The 26,747-nt window shown below is 34.9% G+C and overlaps 1 protein-coding gene across 1 annotated transcript; it reads left to right on the plus strand.

Annotated features, from left to right (window-relative positions):
• The first annotated feature begins 6,800 nt into the window (after positions 1-6,800).
• On the plus strand, positions 6,801-26,443 carry LOC110021672 (RNA-binding protein 2-like). The gene is made up of 6 exons (XM_020720258.1): positions 6,801-6,995; positions 9,851-9,981; positions 10,065-10,389; positions 10,469-10,530; positions 10,644-10,725; positions 26,164-26,443. Exons 1-6 carry the CDS (start codon positions 6,920-6,922, stop codon positions 26,259-26,261), a joined length of 774 nt encoding a protein of 257 aa, XP_020575917.1. The 5' UTR covers positions 6,801-6,919; the 3' UTR covers positions 26,262-26,443.
• Positions 26,444-26,747: the final 304 nt, after the last annotated feature.

Genomic DNA, 26,747 nt, shown 5'->3' on the forward strand with positions numbered 1-26,747 from the left:
AAAGAGTGTAAAGAAAAATGAAAAAAAGAAAGAAAAACAGTTTTCTATAGAGGAAAATTTGCAGTTCTTTCCCTTTAGGCGTATTTTCAGTCTTATAATTGATTTTCTGACATCAAGTCATATTTTTAACTGATGTAAAGTTCTTTTCACATCCGCTGAAGTCGACAATTATATGTATAAATATAAGTTTTTCTATTAGTAAACTTAATTGACGTGGGTCGATTTAGGTCAGTCCTCACAAGTACAGATTGCCACTGACTCTAGAAATCCAATCATCTTTTGAGCGGTAACTGGTCGGACATGAGTCGACCAGGGTCATTGTCTTTAGTTTGGGTGTTTGATAAGTGGGCATTATGCAAGTAGATCGGCTTTTTGGTGGTCGACCAGATGATCTTCTGTCGATCGACTTTTTGAGTCTTCCTTAAATCTATTGAATCATCAGATTTTTCATCTTTCCTTTTAGGCCTTATGATTGTCTCAACATCCATGTTGACTATTTTCCTCTGTGTGTTTCTTTTTTTAAAGGGTGGTATTTGAAAATACCTCTCCCCATATTTGTTATTTGTCCTAGTATGAATCAAACCTAGGTTAGATAGGTCGCACGACTGGCAACGCAGTTGTCTGCCAAGTTGTCACCCAATGACACGCGCACACACACACACACATATTATAGCTTTGGCAATAAAAATGTAAATACAAAAGAATGAAGTGATGTGTGTAAATCTTCATATTTTCAAATGAGTATCAGCCAACATGAAACTAAAATAATGTAATGATATTATCAAATATTAAAATGTTGTAACTTTACATTTGGTTAGAATGATACAATAATATGCTAATTTTCATTTTAAAAATAATTTAATTAACTCAATTCCCCTATATTTAAGTCGTGTTCTTAGACCTGAATATTTATATTTTGCACTCAAATTTAATATCAAATCAAAAAAATATACAATCACTTAGCGGCTAATTGGGATCAATTTTATTTCTTATTTTTTAGTTTTTGAAAATAAAAAATTAAACAAAAAAACAGAAAAAATAATATTTGTTTACCAGTTCTTTGTTTTTAGGAATAACATATCTCATTTTAAAATATAAAAAACAGAAAAAAAAAACATGTTTTTACTAGTTTATAAACAACTAAAACAAGCCGATCACCAAACCCATAATAAAAATAAATCTTCAGAAATTGCACGTAGCCACCCCCCGACCAAAGCAGCCCTTGTCCGCTGCTCACCCTCGCTGCTACCTCTAAGCCTGCTGAGAGGCCTGGTGTCACAGTCGCTGCCCGACGCCACTTGCACAGATAATGATTCGTGTTGGGTAAAACAAGGAAGACGTTATATACACAATGAGTGACAAAGCTTAATACTCAAATGTGACGTATGCCCAACTATTTTATAAAAAAAAACTCTCTTAAAAAAAAAAAAACCTAATTAAACATATTTTATATATTTTTTATTTTTAAGAACATATAAATCGTAAGATCACCAAACTCATTTTCTAAAAAGATAAAATAAAAAATAAATTAAAATAAAATAAATTAAAAATAAAAAATTAAAACAAAGAATCCCAAAAAAACACCTAAAATATAAAAAGTACAATATAATTTTTCAGATATTCACTATTCTCACAATAAATAAATAATTATAATTTATAATTCAAATTTCAATGTTCATCATTTAAAAAAAAATGCTCGGGCCCAGCCATTATTATTTATCAGTTGCTGCCACTAATGCCGGTCGTATTAAGGTCAGCGGCATTCCCCCTGATTCGTTTGTCGCGTGCCATCCAACTCGTGCAATGACGTGAATGGTACTTAGAAAATTAAGAACCTAATAATAGAGTCCACACACTTAAATTATTTATTGGATAAGGTCAGCCGTTCATGGCGAACGATTCCCCATCATGAGTTGGCTCCCAACGACAAATATCAATTTATTTTTATTTAATGGTAGGTGGTTCATTATTATACTAGACTTTAATCTCATAACTATATTTTACTCTCTCAATAAGATCGCATGATCCCGGCCATGTGTACACGAGGGGGCATATGATTAATTTTAATCAACTAGCATTATTTTTTTTGTAGTAATTATATTTAATTTTTCTTATTTTGTCATTTAACTTTGATTGTTTGTTAATGCGGTCTAACACTGTCTGTATAGGATTGTTAATAATCTGATTTCGAGCCGAGTAGGGTCGGCTTAAAATCGGCTTGAGAAAAATTAGCGACTCATTTTTTTTTTGTCCAAAATTCGAATTGATTTTCGAGTAATAAAGGATTTTTTAGATGAATTTGCTAAATTCATAGCCTTAACATCACTGGGGTTGTTAATGATCCGGTTTCGAGCAGATCTGGGCTGGGCTTGAAAAAAAATTGATTCAAAATTTTTTCTTGTTGTAAGTTTCATTTATTTCGATCTGATCTCAATTTGAGCCAAAATTTGAATAAATAATCAAGTGGTTAACGTTCTTCTAGCTAAATTCAAATCCCTGTGTTTATATATATTATTAAAAAAGAAGGCATTTAATCTTAATTGGCAAATCGTTGAGTTAATCATAAGTGAGTAAGAATGTAGTCAAATATACGATGACCAAAACACGTGTTGCCAAAATGAGTCCCATAAACAAAAAAAAATATAATTTGCAATATTTTTGTATTTATATATGTAAAGCATAGACTTTGATGTTACTCCTATTAAATTTCTAACTTTTTTAATCATGACATGCATTAATTCATGGGTTTCATATTAAAACAATGATTATAGCACCTAATTTTCTAAATATTTACTTGTTGGATGAAATGTATGCTATCCTTTTTCTTTCTCTCCATTTCATCCTTAAATCAAATAAATTATATTAACTTAAATTTATTTTAAATTAATTTCAGACAAATGTTTTTGTTATTGTTATTGTTGTTAACGTTACTTTGATGTTTGTTTTGCAATTTTAGCTAAGTAATTTTTTTAATATTATGTTTTAATTGCATTTGAGTTAAGATAAAGTAAGGTTATGTTTAAGGTAACAAAATTATTTTCTATTAGTTTAGGTTATATTTAGGTTATCTCAAGTTATTTAAGTTAGATTATCATAGATTAAATTAGATTAGGTTATTTTAGATTAATTTTATTTTTCTGTTTTATTTTCTCCTTTATGTTAGATATAAGTTAACAAAAATATTTTAGCTCATTTTTGTTGGATTTAGGTTAAGTTATTTATGTTAGTTTAGATTAGGTTTTAGATTTGGTTATTTTATGTTAGATTTAAGTTAACTCAAGTTATTTAAGTAAGTTTATGTTAGAAGTTAGATTAGGTTCTCAAGTTAATATTAAATTTCTATTTTTTCACTCCTCAAGGTTAGATATAATTTAACAAATTTACTTTAGGTGTTTTTTTTTTTTGGATTTATTCATGTTAGTTTAGATAAATTTTGGATAAGGCTATTTTGGAATAAATTAAATTTCTTATGTTATTTAATCTTTTTAGAAAAAAATATATACTACCAAAATGCTGAGTTATATTTAGGTTTAGCCAAGTTATGTATGTTAGGTTAGGTTAAATTTTACATAAAGCTATAATAGATGAACTTTAATTTTTCTCTTTTACTTTATTGTTTAGATTAGATTTAAGTTAAATCATGTTATTTTAATAAAGTGTTATTCAATGAAGTCATTTGCACTATGAAAATTGAATAGGTGCTCTCTATATTTTGAATGAACTTGCAATAATAATAATAAACATCTCATAACTCATCAATAAGATACCAAAACTATATTCTTTCTATATTATTTACTCTTTCATGATGGAAGAGTTATGTTAATGTCTTACATTATGCAAAAATCCAATACACACGAGTAAAAGGAAAAACAGACAGAATAAATTAGTAGGTTTTATGTAAATAACCATGAAAATAAAAATAAAAAACCGCGGTGACCTAGACCAATTGAAATGGCTCCATGATTCAAATGTATGTTACAAGAATTTGTCTGGTCTTAAACAATAGAAAGTAATATTATAAGTATGAGAGAAAATAATAGGGAAGCCACAACGACGATCATATTGTGACGATTGAAGACTGGTGATAGGGATTGTGTGATAAGAATGTAGATTTATTATCACAGAGGGCAATAGATGCTAGGCCACATTGATACAACAATTTTAATAGTCTAGGTGAAGGTGATCTAAAAAAGACAATTTGATAATGAAGAACTAATTGTGGCAATGGTGTCAACTCGATTTCAGTGCTCCAGTAATGATGCAGCTCGATGGCGGTAGTTCAACATAGAGGTGGTGGTCCGGGGGTGGCGGCATGACGACAACAATGGTGGTTGGCTATTGGTCTATTGTTGGAGGTCTAACAGTGACGATAATCTCATGATGGCGGCTTGACTTGGCGATAGTGGCCCGTCATCAAAGGTTCAACATGATGGTGGTGGTTTGGAGTTGGTGATCCGACGATGATGGCTTGATGATGCACGAGTGACTCAATGACTGTGACAACGACAACCCGATGACAGTAGTCCAAATTGATGGTGGCGCCTTGGTGCCAGTGGTTAGACACTATAATGGTGGCTCAACATCATACTGGTGACGATGGTTTTGTTTAGATAGTAGCCAGTAGTTGGTAGCGATGATCTGGTGATGGAGGTTCTTTTTTAAGTGTCAGAGGATTGTTCATTTCAGTGATGCGTTTTTCATATACGAGCCAAAACCTCTAAGAAGACACAAAAATGAGTTTTTCAGTTCCTGGATATATTGTTGCATGAACTATTTGGCGTGCTCTCTGTTAGGAGTGTCTCTGTGGTATATTTTTCTCGTTGGTGTTATTTCCCTTCTTATTGGTAGCTTGTTAGACGCTCACCACAACTTTTTATAATGTTGAATCTAGATTTGTCCTGTGAGGCATGCCCAAAGATTGGAGTGGTAGGAGCCTAAAGAGAGATATAAAGAGAGAAAGAAGGGAATGCACAACGACTTGCCCCTTTAGGTCAAATTGGGGTGTTCTCGGGTTCTATGACCCATTTTACAAATTGGAAGTGACATTTATAAGAAAGAGAAGGGGAGGGAGTTCTCTCTATAAAAGGTAGGTCTAGCCGAAAGCCCTTGATACATGATATGACCACTCTATTTATGGGAGGTAGAGGGACATAATATAAAATTATATGATTTACCTCTGTTGTAAAGGGGTTGTACAGAGTATTATTGTTTTGTCTTTTTGCATGACTGGATCTTTTACTCAGCACGTCCTTAGATCTGCTAACTGAGTTTGTTTGGGTTGACTTTCATCTGGGCACTAATCGACCTTAACTTTGGGAAGCCAGTCAGTTTTTTAGTGCGACAGCTGGCTTGTATTTTAGTAGGCTGGTTGGCTTGTTTGATTATTGTTCTTTAGCAATCTTTGAGGGAGTTATTGATAGAGTTTTGTGCTGCTTCTTGTAAGATTGTTGGGGTTGTCAGACTATTTGACTGATTGATGGTGTGGATACCTGTCCCTTGTTGGCCTGGGTGGCCCTTTGGTCGTCTGACATTTGGTCGACCGACAACCCTATGATTAGCTGGTTGACGGTTTTCAACCGGGCAAATTCATGATGCCTTGTAACTTTTCTTCTGAGAGATCCTCGTCATCTCTTTTAATCTCAAGGTTAGATTGTCTCGAGATTCCTGCTGACCTTTTTGAGTGTTTACCACTCAATTTTTATGTATTTATATATCTTACACCTAGATACAAAAGATATCCAACAGGGCCTAAAAATATGAGGAACATTTACATACACTCCAATTATTAGATATTTATATTTCTAATACCTAAATGAGGGACATTTACATCATAACATCCATTTCTTATGTATTATATATCTAACACCTAATTTTTTTAAACATCTATACAAATTAAAATTTTGATATTATATATTGTTACAATTATTTCAACTTTTAAACATTATTTTATTATTATTTACTTAATTTGAGACAAAACGAGTCGAAAATGATTGAACAAATTTAGCTAATGTTAAGGGTGTAAACGAGTCGAGCCAAATCGAGCAGAGCTCGAGCTCGAGCCACCTTTAGCTTCAGCTTGAGCTTTATTAATTTTATCAAGTTGAGCTTAAGGGTATGTCTACGAGTTTGAGCTTGCTCAAGAGACGACTTATTTAGTATAAAAGAGAAAAAATAATATTATTTAAGGTAATACTATAATAAAATGATAAATAAAATGAACAATTAAAAGAGAAATAATAAAAAATTACTTATTATAAAATACTAAATATTATTTTTAAATTTTTTTAATACTTTTAAAAACAAAGTCTTAAAATTTAATATATTTTGAGTATATTTTATATTATTATTATTTTTTTATGAGCAGACTCATAAACTAACGTGGTGAGTCTATGCTAGCTTGAGTTTGGCTTGTTAGCTCATCCAATGACGATACACATAAAAATAAATAATTTTATTTTCTTAAAGATAAAATATTTAATTAGCAATTGCATCAACTTTCTATATATTTATGCAACAAATTTTAAATATCGGCTTAAAATATTGAAAAAATGAAGATATTTATACTAATTTTATACTGCAAAATAATACATTTCGAAAATAAAATTAATATCTATATGAAATATGTAAACTCACATTGATCATTTAAGTCAAAACGATAATTAAAATTTTTCAATAATACGTGAATAATACTTGATAGCACAATTTTAAGAATACCCGCATTAAAAATAAATAATTATACCACATAAATAAATAAGTTCAATTTTATTTGTATTGCTGGGCTCAGTTTGAGCCCAAAAGCCCAATTGATTATTCAGTCGGCCACCCGACCGTCTTGCAATTAAAGAGAGCGGCAAATTTCTAGGGTTAGGGTTTTGGAAGCGGTGGGCGGAGATTTTCGGAGACCTTTCGGAGATCTTTCATGGAGGCTGCCTACTGGATCCGCCAGCCTCTTCAGCCATCGGCTAAACTGCTGAAGCGGCAGCGCACGGAATCCGGTACCATTCAAATCTTTTCCTAGTTTTTTCTTAGGCCTTTTTCCAATGAGCCTTTTTAATCGCTCAATTTTTAACTTTCTATCGCTTTAAAAGAGTCTCGATTCAATGGATTTAAGTGGTGAGTCGTGAGGACTAGTAGCACTGACTTTGCAATGTTTTTTTCCTTCCCCCTGAGCACATTTTTATAAGAATCTATACTAGTGGAAATCTCGTCGTAACGTGCATGATATTGCGGCTTTTCTCGATATAGATCATAATAATAGGTGGTTTTATGTTTTGATATTTTTTTATGTAATATGAAAGATTTGGGTGGTATAAATGCAAAAAAAAAAAAACTAAATTTTAGGTGCTAGATATGTAACTACATGGGAATTGGGTGGTTTGTATATAAATGCCGCTTTTTTATGTTAAATATGCAACATGTGTGTAAGTGACAAAACTGTGGTTTTTGCATTTTGTTATTATTGCATTAATGTAGCTTAATAATCCTTGGCATCTACAAATGTCTATGATTTTATAACCATAAAGTACAATTAATAGTTAGTCACGATCTTCTCATTCATCAACTTAAAAAATATATTGTAATATTGCGATACGTCTATCCGTTGTTTTTTGTATTTTGAACTAAGCAACTGCCAGTGTCTCATATAGCTTTATCAATTATTATAATCCAATGTTTTTAAAACTGCTTTGAAGTGCTGAAACAAAGAGGTTGGTCTGGTTCACAGTTTAGCGAAAGGGAATAAAGTGCTACTGAATTATTTTGGTTTGTTTTATTAAACTTGAATTTTTAGTAGTTTATTCATGTTTTAATGTTTAGATTTTATTTTGAGTTATAAGGTTTTTTTTTTTTTTTTTGGCAATTTTTGAGTTCATAATTATGCAACAAACTATTATAAATTGCTCACCCTCAATGATTGCCTCCAAGTTAGGTATTGCACTACATTTTTTTCTATTTTATTTCAACTTTTAAGTCGTATTTTATATTTTATAATTGTTAATGAAAATTTTTATACATTAATGGTTTTATATAACCTATTAGCGTTTTATTTAATAAAAGCGTTGTTTTGCTTTGTCCTTAGTGTTTTGAAGCAAAAATAAAGCCTTGCACATCGCATTGCACTTTGATAACATTATTTTAAATATTTATTTGAGAATAATATTTAATTATTATTAACCTCTTTTACTTTTTCAAACTAATGGCATATCCACTAGTATATTTGATTTGCTATTCATATTTAGTTATTCTCTCATGATGAACTAAATATGGAACAAGTTTATATCAGTGCAAGAACCTATTGCTCGTAATATTGAATGTAATAGCGGCTTTATATTTCTTATATGATTATTGAAATATTAATAATGTTAGTGTTCTAAACTATGGAATCTCAGGTCTCAGGTTCATATGGAGTAATAGTTTTATTTTTGTTAAGAGTTATATAAAATAAATATGTCTTAATCAATATGGATTGATACTAAAATACTGTCTTTCTGGAGCAGTTCATGTTTAATATTCTCCGTAGTTAGTTTTGTTTGAAATGAAAATAGCTTTAAAAGAGATCCTTTGTCCGCGGAGACAGGTGTTTGGATTATTCAATTCCTGATAATGGTTAAAAAGCTTTTCCTATTTGCTTAGAGTTTAATTAGGATTCTAGTATTGAACTTCAGATTTGAATTTGTTTTGCAAATAAAAATTACATTTGGATCTCTATGCAAAAGATATGTGGTGGTTATCAATCAGATTGCTTTCTCTTTTGATTTCTGATGGCTTGACCCACCCATTTCATTTTCATCTTGATAAGTGTGGCTACTTTTTCTCCTTGGAGACTTTTCCTAAACTCTGTTCGCTGGACCGTTCAGCTTGTTGATTGTGATTCAATAATACTGCAGAAACATAATTCCTGTAGCTATCTAAATAGAAATAGTTGTCATGAAATTCAAGTAGCCACATGACAAATATAATCATAAAAGTTTACAATATTGATATTTATTGATTTTGGCATGCTTTTGATCTGGTTGCCAAAACTTTATTTTATTAGGTATGCAGGAGGTGTATGGCTTTGTCATTCTTTTAACATTTGCAAGTTAATATGTTTTTGTATTACTGTCTGCTGTTGATGCTGTTTTGTATTTTTGAACTAAGTTATTTGGTAGTGAAGAATAGTTGGATTATTTTTGTGATGATTAAATAAATTGTGACATTAAAGTCAATACGTAAGTTAGTGGCTAGCCAAATGCATATTTGGACAATTCATATTAGTGGAAGTGACGTTTATTGTTTAGATGTTTCTTTCAAAATGCCATATTACTTTAAAATAATTGTTTCACTACCCATGCATAGAATGAATAAAACATAATTTTGCATGTATTTTCTGATCAACACTTTCAGAGAGTTGAAGATTATCACATATTTTGGCTGTGGGTAAATTGTAATAATTCCTGCAAAAAAATGCTAAAAAAATGGTGGAAATCTTGATTATCCAATATTTTTAAATTGCAATGAGGTGTCCAAGTCCATTGAGGTTATGATACTTGCTTTAGTCCAATTTTTTTTTTTTTATACATGAAATGCATTTTAATGTGTCATGAAATGCATTTTAATGTGTTTTGCTTTACATATTGAGGTCATTTGACAGTCAAGGGAACTATTTTCTTTGAAAACAGTTTTTAGTACTTTTTTAGCATAAATACTTAATTACTTCTTGTGTAAGATTCCATGAAAAAAAACATGATACTATTTGTGGCACTATAGAGATTCAATTCTCCCCCGCCTCCCCCATCATTTTAAGTTTGTCTCATCTTGTATTTATTAAGCGATTGTGTACCTGACTTCCTTGATCTTACAAATGGCACAGATGTTGCAACTGGGGCTTATATTGGTCAAGAAGCTCAAATCTTTCAACCACGTAGTCAGCATGGTAGCATTCAACCTATAAATGATACCCAAGCACTCGGAGCATCATATGATCACTATCTTCAGGAAAAAGTATTCAAATCCTCATGGAGCTTTTTGGTGTTATTTACTTTGGATGCAACGAATTTTGATAATTGTGAATCTAATTTGTGCAGCAAAAGTTGTCTTCTTATGGTTCACAAGTCGGCCCCATAGGTGTGAGTGGATCTACTGGTAGAGAAATATATGGGCTTAGGGGAGGCAAATCAGGATTTTCTTACCAAGACCCTGCCATGTTGGCTGACCCTACATTTAAATCTTTGGGACTACCAAAATTGGTGGAAAATAGTAATATGAACTTGGGTTTTGGCATCCAAACTATTGTGGATCCTATGGTTCGTCCTGTGGTTAATGAAAGGGAGATTCCCTTGCCGCCCGAGGCTTCTTGTACTTTATTTGTTGAAGGACTTCCACGGGATGCCGCCGAGAGGGAAGTGGCACGTATCCTTTTGAATCTTTGGGCATAATGAATAATTCTATCATTATTTTCTTAGAATTCTTTTCTTAATGTTGAATAAAGATATATTTCGCCCCTTTTTGGGCTACAAGGACGTTCGTCTAGTGAAGAAAGAACCTAAATATGTACGTTCATCACTACAGTTGTGGAATTGTTATGATTTTTTCTTGGAAAGTAGTTTTTTTAATATAGTTTCATGTTTTGACAATGCACTAATGATTTTGATTTTTTTTTTCAGGATGGTGGAAGCCCCGTTCTTCTTTGCTTTGTTGATTTTACAACTCCATCGTACGCCATGGCTGCTATGGGTGCTATTGAAGGTTTTTATCTAAGTCCCTGCTTGATATTTTGAATTGCTTTAGTTTTATCATTATTACCTTTTCATGTTTTTGTTTAAATTTCTGAATACTTCATTGAAGTAATTATCAACCTCATTATTGTTAGCCTTTATGCAACTTTTTTTTGTGTTTGGCTTTATGAATCTTCATTATCCATTATTAATGTTGAATGCTTTTACACTCGACCTGTATAATTTGCTTTAAAAGATTCCTTTTCAATCTTAAGTTTGGAACGAGGGTTGATGTTAAGTTAATAATCAATTGTATAACATGGTCAAATTAATGAAATGTTATCAAATTTTAATATTTATTGGGTTAAGACATTCTTTAAAAGCAGCAGGCCATGTTCTAATATGATTGAAGTGAAAAGCAAGGGTTTACTTGAACATAAGTAGTTCATTTAACTTACCCTGATTATGGTGAAAAGTAGGTAATGTTGGGTAAGGTATGACTGATACTAAGGTAAGTATTTGTGAAACATTATAATTTTTGTTAGTGGTTAAGCTTTTCAACAAAAGGGATGGATAATTGCTACAATGTATGCCTTTAAAAGAAAGGATATTTGTTGAGCGTAGTTTGATGGTCATAGCTTCCAATAGGATGAGCTATAAGAAGGTTCATAATGGGTGAAATTGGTGGAAGAAATACAATATGAGAAGATATACTTTATTTAACAATTGCCTATGATCTACTAATATTGAGTCGATATTTTTACAAATAAGTAAAAAACTTATGTTTATGCATAAGTGATGTATTGCATTTCATTTTCTTAAATTTAACTTTTCTGAAGCAAAATAAATTAAAAAAAATTGGGAGGTTTGAATGCCCCAAAGTTTCTATTTGGCTTGCATTAGGAAATTGTTTGAAGAAGTGAATTTTAAATTTCAATATCGTATTGTTTCCTTGCCCCCTCACATTTCCTTGTCTTTGCATCATTACTTTTGCCTGGATTTGAGGGCCTTGCTTGTGTTTCTTTGTTACTTGGCCTTTATTTGCACTCACAACCTCATCCATCACCCCTTGATCTTAACCTATTGCCTCCTTTCCAAGTTTACGAAGAAGATATAACGGTGAAAAATAGAGAGGTGTATTTAATGTGCCTTAACAAGCATTGAAATTTGTTTCAATGCATTTTCTTTGAATCCAACCAAACAATTCTCGCAATTTAAAAAATAATGCATTTTGAATAACATCTAATCAAACAAATCATAAATAGACTTTTTTTAGAAGAACAAAAAGTCTGGACTTTTTTTAAGTTGATTCTTGGATGGCCACACAACATGAACAAAATGAGGTTGCCATGAATCCAATTATGAGTGTGTCAAATCAATGTTAATTGACTATTTTTGGTTGTCAGATTTTTAGATTTGTAGCATGATATAGGTGCATCATCAATAAGAATCTAGTGGAGTTTTGGTAGTATGGTGATAAGGGATGTGGTACACAACTTTTTTATTCAACGTGATTCTGATACGCCTCGACACTGAAATCAGTGAACAAACCACAATGAAATTTCAGTAGATAAGTGGAAAAACACCTAAGAGTTGCTCTTACAAAAATCAAGGAAAACAAGCAGGATACAAGATTGATCTACTATTCGAGAGATAGATTGTATCTCCCACACCCTAGATGCCGCTAGGTAACCACAAGAAAGAAAAATAGCAGTCACAACAAACATGCATGAAAGTAAAACAAATCTTAGGTTCCCCCTTTAATAGACTCCTTATGCAACATATGAAAACTTTCCTTCTAAACTTCCCTCCCAATTCCTCTCAATTTTCCCTCCTTGAATATGTGATTATGGCTCGAGTGGACCCTACCCCATCCTTTCCTTCCCATATGTCTCGCTCAGGTTCCCCCCTTATTCCCGTGACAAAAGGCAAACCGCCTGTGGGCTAGGCTGCTATCGGCCGGTCCCTTCTAGACCGGCAGTGTGCGGGCGTAACATTACTCTTCTCCCAAAAAAGTACCTTGTCCTCAAGATGGAAAGATGGAAACTGCTTGTGGATCACCTCGTAAGACTCCCATGTTGCTTCATAGTATGACAATACCTTGTTCTCTCCCCTTTCTTCTTGACGCACCCTTGAGCTTTAATGGTTCCAGAATCACCTTCATGTTCTTTGTCAGTGTCAACGGTAGTGTAAATGAGAGCGTGTGATCTCCAATCGCTCTGGGAGTAGTGTGGATGTTAGTGGTAACTTCAAACGGGCTGCTGCCTTGATGCGTACCATCACCTCATAAAGCCAAGGTATCTCGGTAAGAGTTTTTCGCTTATCCTAGCCAATGTCTTCTGTTGGTAGGGCTTTAGCTTCAAGTAAACCATGTTTTCTGGTTCGAATTGCTCCTCTCTCCTGTGTCCATTCACTTTCCTCTTCATGATTTGTTGAGCCCTTAGAAGATACCCTTTGAGCTTTTCTAGTATCCCGTCCCTCTCCTTTAAGTATTGATCAATGCTGGATATCGGTGTAGTGCTATGCTCATAAGGTATCAAGCGGGGTGGATCCCGCCCATACAATATATTTAAAGAGGTTGTCTGCATAGCGGTGTGGTATGAAGTATTATACCAATACTTAGCCCATAAATTTGATGTATCAGATATAAAACAACGCAGATATATCCCTACACTCTTGTTCATTACATCCGTTTGCCCATCGGTCTAAGGATGATATTTGGTGCTCCTTTTAAGGACTGTCCCTTGCAACCTAAATAACTCTTTCTAGAAGTGGCTAAGGAACACCTTGTCTCTATTCGATACAATCGATTCCGACACCCCATACAAACAGACTACTTTCTGGATAAACATTGCCATGACTGAGACCACATTGTAGGGATGTCATAGGGAATGAAATGTGCATATACTTAAGCGATCCATGACCGCCATAATCATTGTGAACCATTCTGAACGTGGCAACCCCTCAATAAAATCCATCGTCACTTCTACTCAAATCTTCTCCGATAATGCTAATGGTTGTGGTAACCCCCCTGGTGCTATGGTCAAGTATTTGTGGTGCTGGCACACATCATAGTTTGTCACCATGTCTTGCATGTCTCTACGCATTCCCACCCAATAAAGCTCTGCTGCCAGACAACTATAGGTCTTCTGAAGGTTTAGGTAGAAGTGGCAATGGCTTTTATTAAGGGGTTGCCATGGTCATAAGGGTTCATGATAGTTATGGTGGTTGTGGATCACTTAAGTAAGTACGCACGTTTCATTTCTTTACGACATCCCTACACTGTGATCTTTGTCGCGATAGTGTTTATCCAGGAAGTAGTTTGTTTGCATGGGGCGTCATAATCGATTATATCAAATAGAGACAAGGTGTTCCTCAACCACTTCTGGAAAGAGCTATTTAGGCTGCAAACTATTGTAATAATTTGAGAATACTTTGACTTCAGTAGCATGAATCACCCTTGGTGGAGCAACTGTTGCCCCCTCAATGCTTGTTCGAATCCTATAGTAATTCAGTCTTTATTTTACTCAGCTCCTCGTCCCTTTCACTCTCTTGTTTCAAGGCCTCCTAATCTAGGACCAAGGGTACCGATAGGGCTGTCAATTCAGTTCCTCCACCTTTCTCGACAGCGCGCCAACTGCCTTGTTCTCTAATCATGTCCGGTACTGAATCTTGAATTCACACTCCAGTAGCTTGGATAGTCATCTTTGATGCTACTCAGTCACCATCCGCTGCTCCAGAAGATACTTTAAACTCTTCTGATCTGTTTTGACCAAGAAATGTCGTCCCACAAGTAGGGTCGCCCTTCTGAATGGTCAAGACAATTGCCATCAATTCTCACTCATATACTCACTTTAGCCTTGCTCTGAGTGTAAGAACCTGATTGAAGTATGTAATCGGTCGCTGGTCCGGCATGAGCTCTGCTCCCAATCCATACCTTGCGCATCCGTTTAACCACAAATGATTTACTGAAACTTGTAAGTGCTAATATCGGCACGCTAGTCATGACTCTCTTCAGATGTTCAAAGGCCAGTGTTGCTGCTTCTCCCCATTCGAAATTGTCTTTCTTCAAATGCTTTGTTAGTGACCATGTTATCGTGCCTTAACTTCTCACGAACTTCCGATAGTAGCCGGTGAGACCCCAGAATCTTCTTAACTTCTTCAAACTCCTTGGTAAGGGTCAATCATCCATAGCTGGACTTATTTACCGCTACACATGTTCTGGTCACCACATGTCTAATGTACTCCACCTGTAACTTTGCAAAAGTACATGTCTTTAAGTTAGCATATAATTGGTGCCCCTCAACGTCTCCAAGACTGTCCTCAAGTGCCCCCGTGTTTTATCTCTACACAACTATAGATTAGAATATCATAGAATAAAATCATGATAAATTTTCAAAAATGAGGTTGAAAAACCCTATTCATGAGGGACTGAAATGTCGCTGTGACATTGGTGAGACTGAATAACATCTCTACGAACTCGTAATATCCTACATGTGTCCTGAATGTTAACTTGTGTTCATTTGTTGAATTCATCATGATCTGGTGGTACTCGACTTCAGATTAATTTTTTTTAAAAATAGCTGTCCCATAAAGCTCATCCAGTAACTCATCAATCACAGGAATAGGAAACCTGTCCAACAATGTTTTTTTGTTCAAAGCCCGATAGTCCAAATAGTCTCCAACTACTATCTTTTTTTTTTCACAAACAGGATGAGATTGGAAAAAGGGCTCACACTAAGCCTGATAATTCCACCCTATGCATCTCTTATATCAACTTCTCTCTTTCATTCTTCTGAATTTGGGGGTACCTGTATGGTCTGACGCTTATGAGAGAACACCCTCCTGCAATGTATTAGTGTGCTCGTGCTCCCTCCAACCCGCTTGTCTGCTGGAAAATATCAGTAAATTGCTGTAGGAGCTACTGGACCCATTCTAGAAACTCTTCCAACCTTGAATCTCAAACCTCCTCAATGCTCTGCAAATCCACCAAGTAGCACAGTTCTTTTCCCCGAATCGACTTAACCATGGTTTTGAGTGACACCATGATTTTGCATAACCTAGTATCTCCTCTCAGCACCACCTGCTTACCCTCTACTTGGAACTCTATCATCAAGGACTTCCAATCCACCTTCATCTCTACCAATGTCGCTGTCACTTCATCCCCAGAATTACATATGTGTTGCCCAAATCTAAAGGCCCGCTTTTAGGCAATTTAGTGTCAGAACCAGCCCCTTGCAAATTCACTTACTTCTCGCCGCCTTCCCTGTCCCCATTATAACGCTAAAGCTTCTGCAGTCACCAACTTCAACTCTATCTTCTCCACAACTTGCTTTGAGATAATGTTATGTGTGGTCCAGCTATTCACCAACACCACAATCGATTGCTCCCCGATCCATCCCCTCACCCTCATGGTGTTATTCAAGGTAAATCCCATCACCGAATTGAGAGACACTTCCGTCGCATCTAAATACAGATGCTCTTCCGCCGCTTTCTCCTATGAGTCCTCACTCTCTATATCCTACTCTTGAACTAAAAAAAATCTGAAGGGCGCGCTCCTTGCAACGATGTCCTGGGTCGTATTTCTTGTTATAGCGGTAACACGATCCTTTGGCTCTTTTGTCCTGCACTTCTGCATCTGTGAGATGCTTGAAATTATCCCCTGGGCAGGATTCAATACTCTTTTCATCGGCTTCTCTTTCTGAAATGACACCGTCTAAGCCCTTGGTGTCATGGATGTCGTGGCGCTCTTGTAGAATCCCTCGGTGTTGCCGCCTTTGCCGATTTTCACTTGTTTCTTATCCTCCATCATTTGGGTGAGCTCCATGATTTCCCTCAATCCACGCAGTTTTAAGGGGTGGATGGGCGCTCGTATGTCGGGCTTCATACATTTTGAAGAAGTTCCCTTCCAAGCCTTATGTAGAAATTCTCAACCTTCCTGACAAAAGCTCGAACTTCTTCCGATACTCCATAACGGTCCCCTCCTGAGTCTGAGCATAGAGTTGCTTGAAGTCTTCTTTCTGAATGGCTAGGAACATTTCAATAAGCAATCATTAAACTCCTCCATGAGTGTATCAAATTCCTTGTCTCCATCCACTGGAACCACGTTAAAGCCTTCCCCTCCAAGCATAATTTCGCTGCCATGAGCATATCTTCCCCGGTCAACCCATCTATGTGCATCGTCCCCTTCGGAGATTGACATCTTCAGTTTCCTGACCCTTGTATCTCCATCCCAACTTCCTCTCCCTCTGGAATTTCCCTCCGTGTATCTAGGGCGAAACTCTCTCCTCCAGTCATAGACACATCTCACTCCCAATTCCCCCCTTCCAACATCCCTCCAAGTTTCGGCCCATCCCTCTTCATCGAAAGTCTCCACTACTCTCAAAGTTTTAGGGGGAAGCTCTTGTAGGTAGATGATGTCATCTTCATTTTTTTCTCGATTGATCTCCTTTTTTGACCCGGTCAAGGATTCTCTGATTAACCCTTGGTTAGGATTTGCAGTTGGAGCGATCGACACGGCCTTGGATTGCATCTCCATGAGCTTTTTCATCATCTCCTGCATTTCTCCTATGCCTTCAAATTAATCATTCATTCGACTGTCAACAGAAAAAAATCTATTCTCCATGGTAGCAAACTTTTCTTCCTTTTCGGATCGAATTTGCTCCACCTCTCCTTCTATCACATCAACTTTCTTTACCGCCATCTCACCAAGACCTAGACTTTGATATCAATTTGTACGCCTCAACACCGAAATAAGTTAGCAAGCCACACCAAAATCACACTAAATATGTGAGAAAACACAATTAAGGGCTGTTCTTACAAAAATCAAAGGAAAACAAGCAAGATATAAGACTGATCTGCTATTCTAGAGGTAGATCATCTCTCCATATCCTAGACGTCACTAGGAAGACCATAAGAAAAAACAAAACAGCAGCCGCAAAAAACATGCATGAAAATAAAACAAATCCTAGGTTCTCCCTTTAATAGAATCTTCATACAACATTTGAAAATTTTACTTCTAAATTTACCTCAAAACTCACCTCAATTTCTCCTCCTTGAATATGTGATTATGGCCCGAGTGGACCCCACCCCCTCCTTTCCTTCCTCTATGCCTTGCCCTGGTCTTTCCCCTTCTTCCTGCGACAAAAGCCGGCCCACAATCAGTCCCTTCTGGACCGGCCAGTCTGTGGGCATAACAGATTCTTGTGGACTTGAGGATCTGTTTCTTCAGCCTATAGGAGGATGAATGTAGATGCTTATGAGATACAAAGACTATTTTTATTTGATATTTAGAAAGACCATTATGAATCTCTCTCATGTCAATCTGGTGCATGCAATTATTCTTATTTAGAGGACGATCTTTATGTGCATAGATGCTATTATCATTCTAGCCCTCCAAGGGAGGCTCTTCACACTTGTTAATCTTATCACAATTATTAGTACCGATCTTGTCAGTCATATGACTATCCTAAGAAGAATGATGAGGATTTTTATGCTTTTCATAGATAACCATGTCACAAAAAATGTTTTAACGTTGTTGTGGCCAAATTGATGGCCCCATCTCTCATATCAGGTTAGATTATCCTTTTAAATTGCTGTCATGAATTTAATTCCTTTATTGATTAATTAGCTCGGGTTGAAAAAACTTGCAACTAGTATTGCATAAACAAAATATTGTTTTGATTTGTTTCCATGAAGTTAATCAGTTCCTTCAAATGCTTCTAGAAGGTGTGGTGTTTGAACATGAATGTTCTAGTTCACCATTGTGTTTGATTCATAGACTATCATGCGTCATTGTCTTTGTAAAAAAATACATTTCCCAGTATCGTTAACGAAACTTTTTGACCATTTGCACTAACCTTTGTGAAATCTTTTTTTTTTTGTCCTAGATTTAGCTAAATAAGTTTGAAAGGCATGTTGCTCGTTGCATACACCATGAACCTACGTGGATGATCATGAATTGATTCATTCAAGAGCTTCACACAGATATTCATATGGAGGTTGTTCCAAACAAATTTTTCACAATTTATGGCTTCTTTTTATCTTACTCCATAAATAAAGAAATTTTAATGGTGAAAGCAAATGCTTAGCAAATTTAACCAAGGCAATATAACATGGTCAGTACAAGTGTCATTTTCCTTTTTATTGGTCCTAAACTTATTGTTGCCCTACCCCATAAAGGTTTGTCACTGATGATTCGATAGATGAAAAAGCAACTGGACATTTTAGCGCACATAAAAATTAGTCACTGATGATTCGATAGATAAAAAAGCAACTCTGGACATTTTAGCAAACACATTAAACACAAGCAAGTTCCTTTTCTTGTTTTAATTTATTTGTTCCTCATCACCTTGTAACTCGAGAATGAACATAGTTATGAGGATTTTGAGGACCATGATCTCAACTCGAGTAATGTGTGCTTAACCAAAATTAACATAGCGATGGGCACATGATGCTTTCTCGCCCATATCACTTTTTTGCCTAGAAAGATAAGTTTTTACTTGATAGTGAGAGCTCAATAGATGGTGTATTCAAGTCTATCTTGTTGTTCCTACATTGTATGGTTCCTTGGGTCAATGAGACCACCATTCTTGCCACTGGGCAGTGTGTTGTTTTGATTTAGTTAGGCAGTTATTCTAATTGCATTTGATCAATGTTATTCTTATGGATTTATCTAATATCATATGAAGGCATTCTCGGATCTTAAATATGGAAGTAACTCTTATGTCCTTCCTAACATGTTTCGAGCATGAAATTCTCAAAATTAGAATATCATTGTAAAATCCCTTGGGTCGATGAGGCCACTATTCTTGCCATTGACTATTCTTTTGTCTCGGTTTAGTTAGGTAGCTATTCTGATTGCATTTGTTATGGTGGTTGGTATTGATGTAGAGATCTTATTAAGATATTCATTTCTCTTTGATATGGATGTAAGTCATCTTATGTGTCATAACAAGGGTTAGAATGAGGACAAGAACAAGGAACATAATAGTTTTTTTTTTCTCTCTCAATATCTACTCAACCTCCAATGAATAGTCTTTGCATGTACTTGTTGCATAGTTGCTAACTAATTTTTCCTAATTTGACTTGAGAATTTTTTTTTGAGCTCCCTATAATGTGTGAGTCATTCAGCATGGTATTGATTTTGTTTTTGGTAGCTATTCTGATTGCATTTGGTATGATGGTTGGTATTGATATAGAGATCTTATTATGATATTCATTTCTCTTTGATATGGATGTAAGTCATCTTATGTGTCATAACAAGGGTTAGAATGAGGACAAGAACAAGGAACATAATAGTTTTTTTTTTCCTCTCGCAATATCGACTCAGCCTCCAAGGAATAGTCTTTGCATGTACTTGTTGCATAGTTGCTAACTAATTTTCCCTAATTTGACTTGAGAATTTTTTTATGAGCTCCCTATAATGTGTGTGTCATTCAACATAGTATTGATTTTGATTTGGTTATAATTGTTCAATCTTCTGCATTGTATAATGAATTTTGAGAAGCGTGTTGAACTTAAAAGTAATAAGTTGATGGTTTTCCACTTAAAGGCTTCATCTTGGAAATCCTTAGGCCCTTGGTGGTGTTGTACTTAATTACCCCAAAGAAGTATGGGGCAAAGCATATGTGTGTCGATCCTCGATCTATGAACAAGATCATACTTACCTTAATTGCCTCGAAAAAGTGGGAAATAGCATGTTTATTGATGGTCTAGCTATCAACAAAATGGTACTCAAGTATTACTTATGCCACTTTTAGAATATATGCTTGTTTCAGTCATTTTTCAATATAGTTTGCAATGCCTCCAATAGTATGCATTGGCCGAGTTTGTAGCAAGGGGTTCACGGTCAATTTTAGTAAAACAAAAGTGAGATTGAACAATGTTACTTGCTTATGATTGTGAGTGGTAAAGAATATAGCTAGGAGTGGCCTCTCATTGTCTATTTTGGCAAAAAATTAAATGAGATTAAAAAATAATATTCTACTTATCATCAGGAGTTTGATATAGCTTTCTATGCTTTAGAACACTACTGCTACTATCTTATACCTCACAAAATTTGATCTTTATTGTCAGCATCAGGCCTTGAAGTACTTACACTTATAGCCGAAACTAAATTCACGCTATGCTAAATGGGTTTTATTTTTATTCAGGAAATAATCTATGTTTTTAAATGCCAAATAAGGGTGCATAATAATGCTAATGATACTCTTTGCTAAGTCCACTCACTCATGCAACGGTTTATGTTTCAATTCATGTTTTTTTTATAATTTTAAAAAAGACTATAAAGTGGATTTAAAATGAAATTTTACCCATCTCTTTTTCACAAAGGATGAACTTGGTGAGAAGGGCATAAATTTTCAGGTGGATTAAGTATTAATATATTGTGGTTTTGATGCCCATTAGGCAAAATTAAGAGGCACTCTCCGATTACAAACGATTATTTTCTTCTCTTAATTGAGAGTTCTCTACAACTAGGCACAATGTGGTTTTGAAGATTTTGTTGGCTGTGCGCTCTCACGGATAATACCTCTCATATGTTGTAGAGAACTCTCAATTAAGCTTAGTTGTATAGGCTTTCTAATAGATATTCTTTTTGGATGGCTTTCATAGCACAAAAAGGAGATGCTTTACTCCCATTTTTGAAAAGGTTTAGTTTGGAGGATTCTAACTTGCCCGATTAAGAAAGCATGATTTTGTCATCAGATAGTAGATGATTGGCTCATTAATCAATAAAGTTAGTCAATCCAACATACACCAGACGGTAAAGAAATTTGACTCATTAATCAATAAAATTATTCCATCCAACATAACTGGATGATTATTATGTTCAACTAAGGGTTGCTTCGTTTAAGAAAAAAATTAGAGATTAAGGTTGGAAGTTGATCGAGAGCCAATTTTAGGCTTACTAAGGTTATCAAAGAGTTAAATGCAATAATTAGAATTAAAAATCAAATGTTCCCATTATGGAAAAGATTGGGCTCTTGCCATTAGCATAATGGTGTCATCCCAATCTGTTTGGTGCGTCGCAATCAAGCTAAATATACAATTACAAAACTCATGCCACATTCCTATTGGCATTGAATTTTGCGATTAATTTTTTATTTTCTTGATATGATATTAGGCCATTTGTATGTTTCCGCCAAATTTTAATGTTGCATTAGTCGGCTTAATGTATTGGTTGGAGTTTGCTCCAACCATGGAACATCCAATTTATTTTATGATATTTTTTGGGTTTCTTCATTTTTTCAAATTTATTTTAGTACTTTTTATGACATTTTAATTGTTTTTTTTGTGGAGTGGACGAAGGCTAACGAAGGTTGAATATTGTGGACTAGATGTTTTGGTGTTTGCTTTAGGAAAACGTTGGGCTGGGTGAACTAAGGGTTCGTTTGGTTCGGCGTCTGGAGTGCGGTGCAGGGAACGACCGCGAATTTCGACTGTTTGGGACGACGTCTGGGCAGCGACATCCCACTATTTTGGTTAAACGCTAGCCGCAGATTGAACCCTATGGCCCGCGTTCGAGGGTTGGCTTTTTACGAATCTTAACCATTTGTTGTTCGATCCCAGCGTTTGACCCCTTTTGTTCGACGTCGTTGCTTTGCCCTAATCCCTCTCTGTTCGACCCCAACTCCTCGTTGCTTATCATTTGTTGACGATGCCGCCCTCTTTCCATTCCTCTGTTATAGAACAATAGCCACATGCAACACAAAAACCACCCACCACATACCACCATCACACCACAATAGCCACAACCAACACAAGAAGCTCCCACACATAGTCACAGGCATCACAATTCTATTAACCACAAACACAAGTTCACTCTTATAGCCACCACAATAACCACCCACACCACACATCACAACCAAAACAACAACCAACCACACCACAGGAACCACCTACGCCTTGAAAATAGCCAAAAGAAGAACCACTCACAACACACAATCACCACGATCAACACAAGAACCACCAAATCTATAAGCCCCAATAGCGAGACAACAAGAACAAACAACATAAAAGGAGCAAGGTAGGGGATAGGAGATGATACCCTGCGGTTTGGGAGGGCGTCAGGGAGGTAGGTGCGAGGAGGGACGACGTCGTCGAGCAGCAGAGGAATGGAAGGAGGGACGGCGTCGTCAACAATAAAGGCACAACGAGGGAGTTGGGGTCAAACAGAGAGGGATTAGGGCAAAACAGCGGAGCCAAACAAAAGGGGTCGAACGACAGAGGGGTAAGATTCGTAAAAAGCTAACCCTCGAACGTGGGCCAGGGGATTCGATCTGCGGCTGACGTTTAATCAAAACAGCGGGGCGCCGCTGCTCAGACGCCGTCCGAAACGGCCAAAATTCGAGGTCGCTCCCCTCACCGCGCTCCGAATGCCGAACTAAAAGAACCCTTAATGTCACCAACAAATTTCATGGCGCTGAGGGTGAATTTTAGGGAAATGTACATACATACCACAATTTGTATGTATTTACATGTCTAATGCCTAAAGTTTGATATTTACATTCATAACACTTTGTTATTATAAAGCTATGCATGGAATGATGTATTTCATTTATTTTTTAAAGTTAGTAATGGTGGTATTTTTATGTGATGTTAAAGATTTGAGTGGTATTTATGTAAATATCAAATTTTGTCTGGTAGATATGTAAATATATAAGAATTGTGTGATATGTATATAAATGCCCCTCAATTTTGTTGTTAAGGTGGTTAGGTCATTTTTCCTGATACATTATTTGGCTTTTTGACTCTGAGGAATTTTTAATAAGTTGCTCGATTTAATCTTAAATTGAGTAAGCTGGCACGAACCTTGTGTTCGGTGACCTATGGATAAGTTTGGTTCGAAATTTAATGTCATCGCAACATTTATTGTGTTAAGTTTTATTGCTAAGGGGTGGTTAAGTCATTTTTCTCTGGTCCTATTATTTGGCTTTTTGACTCTTAGAAATTTTCTTTTATTTGCTGAATTAAGGAGCTGGCGAAGTCATAAACTTCTCAAACGGGCGCCCATTCTTCAATCTTGTTTTTTTTTTTGGGTTTATTGTTAAGGAAATCTATCAATGGCCCAATTATTTTTATGATAAATTTTCAATGATTATTTTCACTCGATGGTGTATTTACAAGCTTATAGTCCTTTTTGTTTGTAGCATTGCGTATTGTAGATTTTTCCTTTCTCAGTTCATTGAACTTTTGATGGGTTACGTTTTTATCTTCGTTGAACTTGATTTTATTTTGGCATTAGTAGGGGATTAATTTAGATAATGGGCTAACAATTGATGGGTTTTGAGTTGGGGGGTTTGAGACTTATTTTTCGGCGCTGGGACTCTTATATGTTCTCATCCAATTATAGTGGGCTATTTTGAAGGGAAATTTGGTAGGTTTTAGTTGAATGTGAACTTTGGAGGGACTTATCGGTATTAATAGGTAAGGGTGATTTTGGGCTATGGATTGATGTTGAGATCATTCGTGATGATTTATATAGGTTGGCTTAATTTGGTTTTTGGTTTATTGATTGACGATGAGATCTAGTGGGGGCAGTTCTTTGATAGAGTCATCTACAAGTGGATATAACTTAATGTTTAATGGAGGTAAGGTTGAGATTGGATAGCTTGCTAGGTAGATTGTTCAGCATTTTCAATGTTGCTCTGTAGTGCTGGTTTCGGTTCGATTAGGATGAGATTGAAATTCAATTTGTGAGCAATAATATAGGAGAGATGTCGAATTTGATTGAGATTTTCTTTTCATTCTTTTATTTTTCTCCAATTTTTTTTAGCACTTCTAATCATTTTGAGGTGCATTTTTTAATTTAAAAATGTATATTTCAGTAGGAAAAAATATTCAAGGTGCATATAATTGATGCAATTGGGGACTTGAGGGCTATTAATGCAGAAAATTAAACTTTTTTTTTTTTTTTTGAAATTTCTATTTTCAAGAAATTTCTATTTTCAATATGAAATTTCTATTTTCAATATTGTTTTGGTGGAAAATTAGGGCAAGGATAATTTGATAATTTTGGAAAATATTTATTTTTTTTAAATATGGAATTGGTCGTGGGATTTTTGCTATTAGTTGATATAGGTGAGGGGGGCCTACCAATTTCATAATATTGGATCAACATGAAATATTTAATAATTTCTAAATTTTAAGGTAAATTGGAGTTTTTTAATTGCTATAGTGAAATTACAAGGAAGTTTGCTTTGATTTTTCACCGCAAATAATAATGAATTTGAGGATGTTACTATAAAGTTTCTGAGTTTTTCTTGATTTTTTGAAAATTATTTTAACTGAGAGTATTTTAGTTATATTGTCCAACGTGAGGGGATTTTGTTGAAAATGACAATTTCCGTTCATAACATGATGGAAATTCTACCTTATTATTGAGTTTTTTTTTTTAATTTATTAAGATTTATGCATGCCTTCCAATTATTTGTGATTCAATCAATTAGAGGTCTATGGACTTGAGGTGCACATGTACACATAGGAACATAACATATGGCAATGCGAACACACAATTGGGGGATGGCTAGCGTGTGCACTCAAATGTGCTCGCTTGAATTATCATACAGATCGAATGACACATGAAAACATGCGCGACTACGAAGCAGAGTGAACAGTGCAAGTAGATGAACAAGCCAAGTGGGAACAAAAACAATGACAAGTTACATTCATTAATGAAGCTACGACTAGCTGATACATCAAACAAAACGGAATTATTGATAAAATTTGAAATCTTGAATGAATATTAAAGTCTGCATTTTTGCGAAGATTGACTTCGGAAAAATAATTGAAAACATAGTTTTTCTAAATATAAGAAAATTAGATGAACCTTTATATGATTTGTAGTTATATTTGTTTCATATTCTATGTTTATATGTTTTAGACATTTTTTAGTATTCCAATCATCATATCTTTTTCTGCACAAAAATCATGTATTACTATGTGCCACTCGGATGTTTTTATGAAATGAAATTAGATTTTCTTGAAATATGTACAAAAAAATTATGCAGCATGTATAGATTCTAAAATGATTTTGACTGTTGTGAACCGATGAGCTAAATGCAACGATTCAAACTGAGAATTTCCATGACTCAAATGACAACTAACTCTTGAAGTGTCCACTGTTATTCCATAATTCTTGTATCAAGCTTTGAATTGATAATTGAGCGAATACTGATTCGATCATTCTCCCAACACTTTCAAAGCATATCGAAAACTTTTAAAAATACGTTGGTCATCATCAAAATCAAATTCATATAACTTGAGAATCAAATTTATATAACCAGAGGCTCATAAGATCAACGAAACTTTTTGAAGATTGTGAGGTGACAGTTTAGGTGCTAGACATGTAAATATATAAGAATTGTGTGTTATGTATGTAAATGCTCCTTATTATTATTATTATTATTAAAGAAAAGTCAGGGCTGGAAAAGGCTAACAAACGGTTTCCTTTTGGCCATTTGAGCAGGTTACAAGATGGACCTTCATGACCCAGATTCATCAGCCCTGCGTTTGCAGTTTGCAACTCCGAAACCTAACCAAGGTTTTCATGGCAGGAGGAGATAGATGAGATCCATTTGTCATATTTACCTAAATTAAGCTAGTTTAGGCGTATGTGTTCGAATATGTGAGCCGAGAAGAATGCATATACTTAACATGTGATATTTGCACCTCATTTCTCATCTTTAGCTTTTCTCGCAGTAGGTTGTCATCAATATTTACTGTTTTTGTCCTGTTTTTTTTTATTATTTGATTTTGGGCTGAGTTTCATGGTTGCATTTATACGGTTTAGATTTGAACTCTGGACCTCATAGTCAAAAGAAAAGCCCTCAACATATGAACATATACTTAATATATGATATTTACACCTCATTTATACAGTTTAGAACTTGTTGCTATATTTATCTCTAAAATTTAGGATTAGTAAAAGTTATTTATATTAATCTGCATAATTAGTTAGTTCTGTACATTGCTTTTAAATTTTCAAAAATATAATTTTATGTTATGTTTTCCCAACAAAATTTTATGTATTTATGTATTTAACATTATATA

The sequence above is a fragment of the Phalaenopsis equestris genome, unplaced genomic scaffold (assembly GCF_001263595.1).
Source record: "Phalaenopsis equestris unplaced genomic scaffold, ASM126359v1 Scaffold000137, whole genome shotgun sequence".
NCBI lineage: Eukaryota > Viridiplantae > Streptophyta > Magnoliopsida > Asparagales > Orchidaceae > Phalaenopsis > Phalaenopsis equestris.

Bases quoted from the DNA above. Each gene is read 5' to 3' on its own strand.
- LOC110021672 (XM_020720258.1), top strand. From the start codon at position 6,920: ATGGAGGCTGCCTACTGGATCCGCCAGCCTCTTCAGCCATCGGCTAAA. The intron at 6,996-9,850 runs GTACCATTCAAA...CAAATGGCACAG, and splicing joins GCGGCAGCGCACGGAATCCG to ATGTTGCAACTGGGGCTTAT. The intron at 10,390-10,468 runs GTATCCTTTTGA...TGTTGAATAAAG, and splicing joins CGCCGAGAGGGAAGTGGCAC to ATATATTTCGCCCCTTTTTG.